The sequence below is a fragment of the Setaria italica genome, chromosome III (genome assembly GCF_000263155.2).
Source record: "Setaria italica strain Yugu1 chromosome III, Setaria_italica_v2.0, whole genome shotgun sequence".
In the NCBI taxonomy this organism is placed as follows: Eukaryota; Viridiplantae; Streptophyta; class Magnoliopsida; order Poales; family Poaceae; genus Setaria; species Setaria italica.
The window spans coordinates 14,596,888-14,608,808 of NC_028452.1; the positions used below are offsets into that span (position 1 = coordinate 14,596,888).

General features: G+C 46.9%; 2 protein-coding genes across 2 annotated transcripts; both read left to right on the forward strand.

Moving 5' to 3' along the window:
- Positions 1-1,256: 1,256 nt before the first annotated feature.
- Positions 1,257-4,347, forward strand: LOC101764837 (metacaspase-4). Its single transcript, XM_004961575.2, has 2 exons — positions 1,257-1,811; positions 3,304-4,347. Exons 1-2 carry the CDS (start codon positions 1,463-1,465, stop codon positions 4,197-4,199), a joined length of 1,245 nt encoding a protein of 414 aa, XP_004961632.1. The 5' UTR covers positions 1,257-1,462; the 3' UTR covers positions 4,200-4,347.
- Positions 4,348-4,900: 553 nt separating this feature from the next.
- Positions 4,901-7,608, forward strand: LOC101765234 (phosphoglycerate kinase, chloroplastic). Its single transcript, XM_004961576.3, has 6 exons — positions 4,901-5,374; positions 5,929-6,006; positions 6,106-6,366; positions 6,525-6,842; positions 6,948-7,106; positions 7,207-7,608. Exons 1-6 carry the CDS (start codon positions 4,955-4,957, stop codon positions 7,411-7,413), a joined length of 1,443 nt encoding a protein of 480 aa, XP_004961633.1. The 5' UTR covers positions 4,901-4,954; the 3' UTR covers positions 7,414-7,608.
- Positions 7,609-11,921: the final 4,313 nt, after the last annotated feature.

Here is an 11,921-nt window from a genome sequence, read left to right on the forward strand (position 1 = left end):
CATTAGTAGTCGTGGTGATGTAGAGCAGCAAGTGTCATTGGGAGTAGGCTCATGAGGGCCGTGGCTTTGATAGGGAGTCCTTCAATCTGTTGAAGGGTTTGTTCTGCATCCTTGCTCCACTAGAACTTGTCTTGCCACTTGAGTAGTTTTAGAAGGGTAGGCCCCATTTCCCAAGTCTTGAGATAAATCTGTTGAGGGCCGCCATGCATCCAGTCAGCTTCCAGACGTCCATGATGTTGTAAATAGTCTACGTTTAATACTCCTAATTAGTATCTAAACATTTGATGTGACGGGTGCTTAAAAATAAGCAAACGAACCAAACCAGGCCTTAGTTATCTTGGCGCATGGAGCATCCATTGAAATTGAAACGTGCCTCTGATATGTTGCTCCAGAGATAACGAAGCTAACTCTCTTTCAATTCCCAGCTCTCCAGTCAACCCGAATGAGCTCCTGAGCTGACAGCTGATGTTGACTCAAGCTACGAACTCTCTTTGACTCGCCGGCGACGCAGATCCACCCAACTTTGCTTAGACAGCATGGGAAGGAGGTAAGGGCAAAAATGACTTCTCCCATTCATCTTCTACAAGTATGGAGCACCACATCAAAATGAATTTGATCCAAAATGAAAGTTGAGAGACAATCTGAAAGTTGAGGGACGAATTTGACCCCGGAGTAAAGTTGAGGGACCAACACGCCTATTTTGAAAAAAAAGTTACATTCTTTGAGTGTGTATTTATTCATGTAATCGGTACGTTTGTTTCAAGCTTTCTAAAAAATAGCAAAAGTTGTTTTCACTTTAGATAACTTATATAATTCTATTTCCATTGCTAGTGCGCACGATGACATATATTAAGACTACCGCTATGGAACTGTCATATCATGATGGTTTACCAAGTAGATGTGTCCAGTCCAGTCTACTCATATGATTGATCACTTACTTGATCAACGTGTCGATGCTAATGTAGTTGTTGATGGAAATACCAGTCCATTTGAACCTCCCAAACATAACTACCTTCAGCTACAACATTGTCTCGAAAAACCATTCCACCCAACTGGGAATTCACTTCAAATTTCATCACAAATTATACTCCAATTTTAGCAAAAAGAAAAGACGAGCAATGACTTTTGGATCAGCCAAATCCGACCTAATTGTTTCATTCCCCAGTGCACGGCCACTTTAGCCGACGCTGACCCGCGTCACCAGCCAATACAAAAATGGCGGGGGGTGGAGGGGAGGAGGCAATGAGCACCTCGCGCGACAGCACTCAGCAGCTCCACCAGGCACCAGCCCAGCACCGAGGTGCCAGGCAAGAACGCCAATTGGGCAGCTCGTCGCCGTACCAACCAAACCTTTCCTTCCAGCCGCCGCCTCCTCCGTCGAACGCGCCAAACGAAGCACACGCGTGGCCAGGCCAGCCGGCGGCGGCGTCGCCTCGTCGTCCCCCGGGCAGACGACGCGACGATGGGGCAGAAGCGCGCGGTGCTGGTGGGCATCAACTACCCGGGCACGGACGGGGAGCTCAAGGGCTGCCTCAACGACGTGTCTCGCATGCGACGGTGCCTCGTCGAACGCTTCGGGTTCGACGAGGCCGGCATCCGCGTGCTCGCCGACGCCGACCCGTCCACGCCGCCGCCCACGGGGGCCAACATCCGGCTGGAGCTCGAGCGGCTCGTGGCGGGCGCGCGCGCCGGGGACACGCTCTTCTTCCACTACAGCGGCCACGGCCTGCAGCTCCCCGCCGAGACCGGGGAGGACGACGACACCGGCTACGACGAGTGCATCGTGCCCTGCGACCTCAACCTGATCAAAGGTGCGCTCTCCCTGCTTCTTGGTGCTGAGCACTCTGTTGCCGGTCCTGTTTGAAATGGACAGTAGCTATCGTTCAGAGGCACTCTGCTTGTACCTGATCGCTACGTTTTGGGGTATGAAATTTCGGTTGGGCGTATGATAAGGCTATGGATTTGATACGTAGATTCAAAGACAAATCTATGAGATGTGCGTTCGGCGAATCGAACCTTAGGGACTTTGAAATGGAGGGGCTGAATTGTTGACTGAAGCAGGAAGCAAATATATCAACACAGGTAGCTTGAAGGGTTTCATCCTGTACGAGCCATTCTCAATGCAAGTTTCATATTTATGTTTTCAAGAATGCCACATAAGCAAGAAAACATTTAATTTTCATGGATTATAGGTCACACAAAGTATTATTTCATCTTTTGTTGTTTTCAAAACTACATGCAAGACACAAGTCGTGTTGGAAACACTGTATACATGGTTTCATCCCATGAAATCAGTTTCCTCTCTTACTTCATAAATAGTGTGTCATGTCATCAAAATTGACTACATGACAGCTTATTTATTGTCCATAAAACTCCCACTGAGAATGACCTTATAAGTATTCTTATTAGTGTTGATATATTTAATTGTTGAGAGTACTGCTTACAAATTGTTGGTGAATAACGAAGCATGCATATTGCAAATTTTCGGATGTAGAAATGTCTTTCGAAGCTTTACTATGTTAAACAAGTTATCTTAGACCAATCAATAGAGGTAGAATCACTTAGACCAATCTAGCCTAAAAGTCATACTTGTTTTACTTTTTTTTTATTGCTATTACATATCCGAGGTCCTTTTCTTCTCCCACATATGAACTTTTGTTTTTTTTTTCTTGCCTCGATGCCTCTGGTTAGAGTTTAAGGTATAGGATGTGGGTTCTTGTCATAAGAGTTCAACGTGGCTAGATGGAGGGTCGTGGCGGCATGCAGCCTGTTCGCTTCAGCTTATCAGTCGGCTTATCAGCCACCGAACAGTGTTTTTCTCTCACAACAAATCCGACATTTCAGCTTTTTAGTCGGCTTATAAGTCCAACCGTACAGGCCGATGGTAGTGAGGAGGTAAGGGCGACGAGAACTACGATGACAGTAGTGGGAGGCGGTAGCAAAGAGACTGTTTTGGAAGAAGCGAGTGGATACAGAACAAAGGTTGTTCATAATTGGATGCCAGTCTAACGGGCACGAGATTCGGGTGCCCTGTAAAGGGCGGGTGCCCTGTAAAGGGCTTATGTTTGACAGTTTGTGTTGTGTCAGCCTCTTGCTCCAGAATCAGAAGCCGAAACAAAAAAGGTCGAGCCAAGAAAGGGTGTTCAACAACCAGACCACGTTATAATCTGCCAATCCACAGCCTGCCTGATCCGTGACCGTGATTTTATTCTCTTTGCAATAATCTGCTTCGGCCATTCGCACATCAGCTCGTAATTGAGCTCATTCGTCATGATCATCCTAATTTCCGTGCACGCGCTGCAGACCAAGACTTCACGGAGCTCGTGGCGAAGGTCCCCGACGGCTGCCTCTTCACCATGGTCTCGGACTCGTGCCACAGCGGCGGCCTGATCGACAAGACCAAGGAGCAGATCGGGAACAGCACCAAGCAGAGCAAAGCCCAGCAGCTTCGTGACCGAGACATGAAGCCCCCTCCCGCCTCCGGGGCCGGGGCCTGCACCTGCACCTCCCTCCTGCGGATCATCCATGGCGCGCTCAAATCTCTGGGCATCCACCTCCCCTGCCATGGACACAAGCAGAGCACCCAAAATGGCGGCAAGGAGCCGGACGCGAAGGCGGAGGCGGAGCCGCCCGCAGACGCCGCCGGCGTCACCGCCAGCACCAGCCGGTCCCTGCCGCTGCCGACGTTCATCGAGATGCTCAGGGACAAAACCGGGAGGCACGACGTCGGCGTGGGGTCGATCCGGACCACGCTGTTCCACCACTTCGGCCACGACGCCAGCCCCAAGGTCAAGAGGTTCGTGAAGGTCATGGTCGCCAAGCTCCGGCACGACGGCAAGGAAGTCGAGCAATCGCACGCTCTCAGGGCGGCCCTGGAGCAGGACGTGCACAGCGTCGAGGAGGTGTACGCCGGGCCGGCTGCTGCTGCGGCGGCCGGCAGGGTGCCCCGGAACGGCGTCCTGGTCAGCGGGTGCCAGACGGACGAGACCTCGGCGGACGCGACGACGCCCGACGGCGTGTCGTACGGCGCGCTGAGCAACGCGATCCAGGCCGTCCTCGCCGAGGGGAAGCGCGGGGCGGCGGTGACGAACCGGGAGCTGGTGGTCAGGGCGCGGGAGCTGCTGGCCAAGCAGGGGTACACGCAGCAGCCCGGGCTCTACTGCAGCGACGAGCACGCCAAGCTGCCCTTCATCTGCTGAAACGAACCAACACCTGCGCCGTGTCGAGTGGTGTACTATAGCTTTGTGCCTTTGTCCACGAATTCTTCTTCTTCTTTTGTTGTTCTCAGGCTAATTTATCGCTTGCGGAGGCTACGTTTGTGTTACAGAATTGACATTTCTATTTGCACCGTGGTGTCGTGTCATTGTGTGATGTTACCAGAAGACGTTGACCTTGGCAGTTCTACTTGCCAAGCTTGCAGTTGGCCACGTCCACGCCCGCAGTGAATTCCCTACCAGAAACAGAGAATCGACAGTAAAAAAATGGCAATGAACTGAGATCTAGCAGTTCCTTGGCAGAATATGCTTGGGAGTTGGGAGAAATCCAGTGGGTGGCGTTGGAGGCTTGGAGCGATCTGCGTTTTGCCCCAGCTCACGGGCACCACCAGTGATCTGAACTTTCCGAAGCCCGGGACTGGGAAGCGACGGCGATCCCAAATCACATAGTGACACAGGACCAGGGGAAATCGAAGCCACGGAGCCCCCACACGTCTCCATCGCCGTGATCGATCACCGCCGTTTTCCTCCCCCACTCACCCACCGGAACCATCGTCCCGACTCCCGACCTCTCGCCAGCGATAAGCAAATCCTCTCCCCGTCCTCTCGTCCACAAAGCCCTCTTTCTTTACGACCCCAAAGCCCCTGCCCTCCCCTCCTCCCGCCCACCCGCGTCACTCCGTCTCTCCGCTCCGTCCCACCCGCCGCTGCCGCCGCCGCCGCCGCCTTGCAGGATCCAGATGGCGTCCGCGGCCGCGCCCCCGACCTCGCTCTCCCTCGCGGCCCGCGCGGCCACCAGGGCCGCCGCCGCCGCCGCTGCCACCCCGCTGCGCAGGGGTGGGCTCGCGGCGGGGTGCCAGCCGGCGCGGTCGCTGGCGTTCGCGGCGGGCGACGCGCGGCTCGCGGTCCACGTCGCGTCGAGGTGCCGGCAGGCGTCGTCCGCGCGGGGGACCCGCGCCGTGGCCACCATGGCCAAGAAGAGCGTCGGGGACCTCACGGAGGCCGACCTCGAGGGGAAGCGCGTCTTCGTGCGCGCCGACCTCAACGTGCCGCTCGACGAGAACCAGAACATCACCGACGACACCCGCGTCCGCGCCGCCGTCCCCACCATCCAGTACCTCATCGGCAAGGGCGCCAAGGTCATCCTCTCCAGCCACTTGGTGAGTCTCCGGCCTTCCCGTCTCACATCTGATTTGGTGAAGCCGTGCTCTTGGCACGCACAGACAATGCAGGAACTCCGGACTCGTGGGATCCGGGCGTTTGTGATCATGTGATTTGCTTTGGTCAAGTAATATATGGACACTGGCTATTAGTCGTGATTTTGCTTCCTGTGTTATACTATACCATTTCTGGGCACAAATTGGGCATTGCTACAAAGGTGGAAGAGATGTTTTAGAAACAAGAGTTAGTTACAAAAGGAAAAAGTATGATATTTTAATTCAGCGCCTGCTTGTAACTTTAATCTTAGAAATTTGGTATCTGACTGCTGCTCTTCGGGTACACACACAATGTAGGAGCCAAGGACTTGTAGAATGATATTGTTCAATTATGTGAATTGTTTATGCACACTGGCTATTAGTTGCAAATTTGCCTTTTGTGTTGATTGAGTTTCTCTGAAAGATTGCTGGACTAAGATATTAGTTCAGAGACAGCTGCTTATATTGCTTAATTCATCCAATTTTGATCGCATCCCCCTTTTCTTTTGGATGTGCAGGGTCGCCCTAAGGGTGTTACTCCCAAGTTTAGCTTAGCTCCCATTGTGCCACGGCTGTCTGAGCTTCTTGGCATTCAGGTATTCATTTCTTCTACATCATTGGTACTTCAAACTGACTCAGATGTAGTATTTGCTAATTGATTGTACTCATTAAACCATGTCTGTACTCACAAATAGGTGCAAAAAGCTGACGATGTTATTGGCCCTGAAGTTGAGAAATTGGTGTCTGCCTTGCCCAACGGCGGTGTTTTGCTCCTTGAGAACGTAAGATTTTACAAGGAAGAGGAGAAGAATGACCCAGAGTTTGCTCAGAAGCTTGCCTCCCTAGCAGATCTTTATGTTAATGATGCATTCGGAACAGCCCACAGGGCACATGCATCAACTGAGGGAGTTACCAAGTTCTTGAAGCCTTCTGTTGCAGGGTTCCTTTTGCAGAAGGTTAACTTTCTTTTCTATGTTTATATTCCATTCTTGAACTCAACAGACACTATGAAAGGCGGTATTAAAAGAAAAATGCTATCTAAAGTATAAATTTTAAAATATTTTTTCTCCTCCTCCTCAAGCTCAATCTGAACCTTTACAAAATGTATTCACAGGAGCTTGACTACCTTGTTGGAGCTGTTTCGAGCCCTAAACGTCCATTTGCTGCCATCGTGGGTGGCTCAAAGGTGTCATCCAAGATCGGGGTTATTGAGTCCCTATTGGAAAAGTGTGATATCCTACTTTTGGGCGGTGGTATGATCTTCACATTTTACAAGGCACAAGGACTCTCTGTTGGTGCTTCATTGGTTGAGGAAGACAAACTTGAGCTCGCGACATCTCTCCTTGCAAAGGCAAAGGAAAAGGGTGTCTCCCTTATGTTGCCAACCGATGTTGTCATTGCTGATAAGTTTGCCCCTGATGCTAACAGCCAGGTTTGTTGCATCTTGTCCATTCCTATTCAGCAGACTTTTTGTATTGAAGTGAAGCATCTCTTAATTCTGCATAGGGAGAAACTTGACCATAAATTTTTTCTACAGATTGTTCCAGCATCTGCGATTCCTGATGGTTGGATGGGGCTGGACATTGGTCCAGATTCTGTTGCTTCGTTCAATGCAGCCCTGGATACAACCCAGACAGTCATCTGGAATGGGCCCATGGGTGTTTTTGAATTCGACAAGTTCGCTGTAGGAACTGAGGTAAAGCCCTGCTTAAATATGCTGATGCAGCTTTACGATTACTATCTAACTGGGGAAAGGTTACAATGAAAGAAACTTAACCCTGATATCCCTTTCGTAGGCTGTTGCGAAGAAGTTGGCAGAGCTTAGCGGCAAGGGTGTCACAACCATCATTGGAGGCGGAGACTCTGTTGCAGCTGTCGAGAAGGTGGGAGTAGCTGATGTTATGAGCCACATCTCAACGGGAGGAGGTGCCAGTTTGGAATTGTTGGAAGGAAAGGAGCTTCCTGGAGTTATTGCGTTGGATGAAGCCGTTGTGACTGTATGAAGCTAAGTTTTCATTTTGTTTCACCTTCATCTTCGTGGACCAATGTGAACTTGGTACATTCTTGCTTGCTCCTCGTCAGCCGTTCGACATGTAAGAGATCAATGCTTTATAGAGCTACTGGAAATTGTTTGAATAACTACACAAATAATTACCTGGGTCATAAACTAAACCCTAAAGGGCACTAGAGCCTATGTCCGGACCTGGTGCAGTGGTAAAACTCTCCACTTGTGGCTCAGAGGTCCTGGTTCCAACCAACCTCTTTGCAGAATTTTAAACAATTTTGCAAGGGTAAGGCTCTCTAGTTGCAGAATTTTAAAAGAATTTTGCAAGGGTAAGGTTATCTAGAAATTCACTTCCCCTGACCCCACCTTGTGTGGGAGCTTTCGCACTGGATACGCCCTTTACTTGGGAGCTTTTGTACCAGCAGGACCTGCTTTACTGAGCAAGGGTGTGAATTTTGTTTTCTTTCTCTTTGCCAGAGAAGCAAACTTTAGGGCGCTACCCCTTGGAAGGTAGATGTACATTATGGAGGTCTGCTACTCAAAATTCTCGTGGATCTCAGTCTGGAATCAGGAAACTTATTCACTCTCTACTTTTTGATGAGCTTTGCTCTAAGATGTCACACATGTCTTTACAAGACGAAAATGCGGAAGGAATCCAGAAAAAAAAACTAAAGGTCACGGACTGCTCATTTATTATCTTAATACAATAGTGTTAAAAGAAGACACCACGTTCGCCGAGAGGATCTAGAAATTACCACGTTAATCGGAAAAGGAGAAGAGTATATACTGTTAGATTTTATGGAGATTTAACAGCCTAGACTAGCCCAAAGAGTCCATACTAAATAAAAATAATAAATATGCCTAAATTCGGAATAAAAAAATAGAACCTGATTTCTATATGGATTGGATCCAAATCACTGATATAGGCCATCTATATTCAGCTATTAGTTAACCATATATCTCTAAGACTAATTTGGCAAGCACGTGGTACTCAAGAGCCTACCAAGTTGTGCCGGTGTAGCTCATGTCCACACGCAATTTACAATGTGCCGAAAATGCTATCTATATATGGTCGCAAACACATTCATTTTTCGCCAAATCAGTATAGTGTTATACCATCCATTAAAAAAGCCACCACGTTCGTCCAGGATCTAAAAATACCCACATTAATTGAAAAAAGAAAATGATATATACCATTGAATTTTACGAAGATCTAACAATTTAAAATAACCTAAAGAGTCCATATCAAATATGGCTAATAAATAGCTATAATTTCGGAACAAAAAATAGATATGGAACTACATGGAAGATAAATGTGCCACAATGCTATCTATATATGGTCGCAAACACATTCATTTTTTAGACTTCGCCAAATCAGTATAGTGTTATACCATCTATTAAAAAAGCCACCACGTTCGTTCAGGATCTAAAAATACCCACATTAATTGAAAAAAAGAAAATGATATATACCATTGGATTTTATGAAGATCTAACAATTTAAACTAACCCTAACCTAATGAGTCCATATCAAATACGGCTAATAAATAGCTATAATTTCGGAACTAAAAAATAGATATGGAACTGCATGGAAGATAAATGTGCTAAGTCAAGACATCTCGCGCTCTCGCGTTAGCATTAGGGGATGTACCAATGATGACAACTATGTGTATTAGTATTAGGATTTAAGAAAACAATTTGAGATTTTTTGGACAACGAACAACAAAAGAAAAAACAATCGGCACCCTCCATGCATATCTAATACACTTAATCTTAACTAATTCACATTTTTTTAAAAATGATTCTAAACGATAATGTAAGCCTAAATTATATTCATAGATATATACGATGTAACATATTACTCTTTGGACCCTTTCAGTTCGGACAAAAATGTCATCTAGGTTCGGGGCAACATCTACTTCTTTTATCCCTTTATAAATAATATTTACTGCAATTTTACCCGCAAAAGAATGTTTACTGAGTTTTATATATAATCAACTCAAGTCGTAGATCCTCAATAAGCATTTAGTGTTTGCTTCCGGTTGAATCTCCATGCTCAAATCAACAATGACGCCCAAACGAAATCACAATGACAGCCTAGAGGCCGAAGCAGCGGCGCAAACATGAATCATGATGTGTGATGGTGCTGCCATGGCAAAGCAGCAACCGTGACCGCGTTGCAGAAGAGCAACAACACAATCATGGAGTTGGTGAGGAGAAAAGAGCAGCGGCACGGTGCATGGCTATGGTGAAATGGTAATGAGACCCGATCTTTGGAGATAATATACAGAGTGACGACAATGCATGGTTAGGAGTAGAGAAGAGCAATGGCCGACCTGCGATCCAGGAGAGAAGAAGAGACATGAGATTCAAGCTGTTGGTAGCAACGACCTGCGAGGAAAAAAGGAGTTGATTTTGAGTTCCCAAAAAATCTAAATAACAAATAAGTTCTCTATCGACTCTCTCCGAGCTCCAAGCAATGAAGCTAGAACTTCAAGACGCATGGTCACGGGGTTGGATATGTCCAAAACAAAGAAGGCTCGCAAATCAACTAATGAAGTTATCTCAATTAAATCTGTTCATGATGAGAAAGCTTGGTGAGCGCTATGCACAGGAGTGAAGCAGCACCATGGGCATATGGAGACGGGTGGAAAACAAGATGCAACTCTTGACAGGGTTGGTGATAAAGCAAACCATGTTGAAAAAGGCAAATAGATGTACGAGCTTTGCCTCTGGGCTCTGGCAGGTAGCTTCACCTGGATGCTCTTGCTTGGTTGAGTTTGGATGACAGACTAATGAACGCCCCCACACACTCTTGCTCTGCTTTGATTGAGAAGAGGAGGTAATGCAGGGAAGGAAGAAGCACATGAGAGGCCACGACTATTGGACATGTAGGCATGCATCGGTGAGACGGTGAGCACGAGGAATCAGCATGCATTAAAACATGCTAAAGGGGACTCGAACATGGCCAAGGTGCCGACCGGAAGCACAAGCCAATTTTATATTTTTTTGTATCTCAAAATAATTTAAATGTCAAAATAGAAAAAAGGGCTACTAACATCGCTTGGTAAGTTACGACTTACAAGGTTTGTTTCTTTGAGCTCACATATGAATATATGCTCTTGATGGATTATAGTTGCTCCGTTTCGCTATATATTGTTGACCTTTAGAGAATATATAGGTATGTTTGATAGAGATCCTACTATTTCCGATTCAATGCGGGAATTGAGTCTTTGTCGAGAAGTGACTCTGTGTCGAGAAGTGATTCTCTAAGTTAAATTATCTATGGTTCTCTAGGTTAAATTTAAGTATAAAGTGATCCTAAACGGGAAGTTAATTGTGATAAGTTACTTTTTCTAGCTTCCAATCTTTTAGTTCATTTTAGAGAACCACCTCACGTCTAGAAATATTTCACTGCAAAAGACTATCTAGCAGAGCTTTTCCTAGATGGGAAGTCCACTAAACATAAATAATGTGTTGTAGGACGACAAATCTACTGTATACCCCTAATTAAATACTTTGATATAAGAAAGTTAGTTATACCATGATATTTAATAGAAATATGAATACCAAGTCACATTTATTTTCATAAAACTCAATACTTTCTTGGTCAATGCAAATGTATAGTGAAACAGAGAAAATAGCGTAAATGTATTTTAATTGTGTATTTATGCTAGACAAGTAGACAACCTGGTAGGGCAAAATTTTCAAGTAAGAAGAAGCAAATAACGTGCTAACAGAGCATTTATATTAAAAGTATATATCGTAGAAAATCTAGCCTTCGCTCAGCATCAGCAGCCGATTTGCTGGGAATCAAACATATTTTTAACCTCACAAGTGCCAGCTTAATGAAATCAAAGTGAATGCTGCTTCTGCAAAAGCAGTTCCAGTACATATAAACGTGCTGGTCCGCTAGCTACTGCTCCTATCTGAAATTAGCATCACAACCAACAATGAAGTCCATGCTGATGTCTTCCCATTTCCAAGAGGGAGATAGAAAGTAACAGCCACGCACCTACAAGATGGAAGCAACATTCATCGCTAAGAGGAGGCGCACGCGACGGCCGCATCGTGCATCGATCACCGTCGCTGGCTCACCGCACGAGCTTCGCCGCCGGTGAGCGACTTGCTGCTTCCACTGCATCAGCCCCCGTGACGGTGAGGATCCCCCGCCTGCCTCTCCTTTCCCCTCTACCCTTCCTCTCCACCAAAATCTTCCAAGTTCTTCCAGATTTGGAGGGGATTCGTGGGGTGGACGGCGATCTCTGCCAAGAGACGCTTGGGGACAAGAAGATCCTCATTAATCAGTCCTGGGAGGAGGAGGAGGGGTATTGGTGCCGGCTGCTCGTTCGTCTTTCTACTCCTCCACAAGGGAAATAGAAACTGTTGTCGAAGGAAACCAAAAATTCTTTAAACCGTAACAGATAGCGCCGTATTCCATTTTCTTGAAACTGTAACCGAATTTGCTGGGGAGCAAACATACTTTTAACCTCCGAAATGCCAGATTGA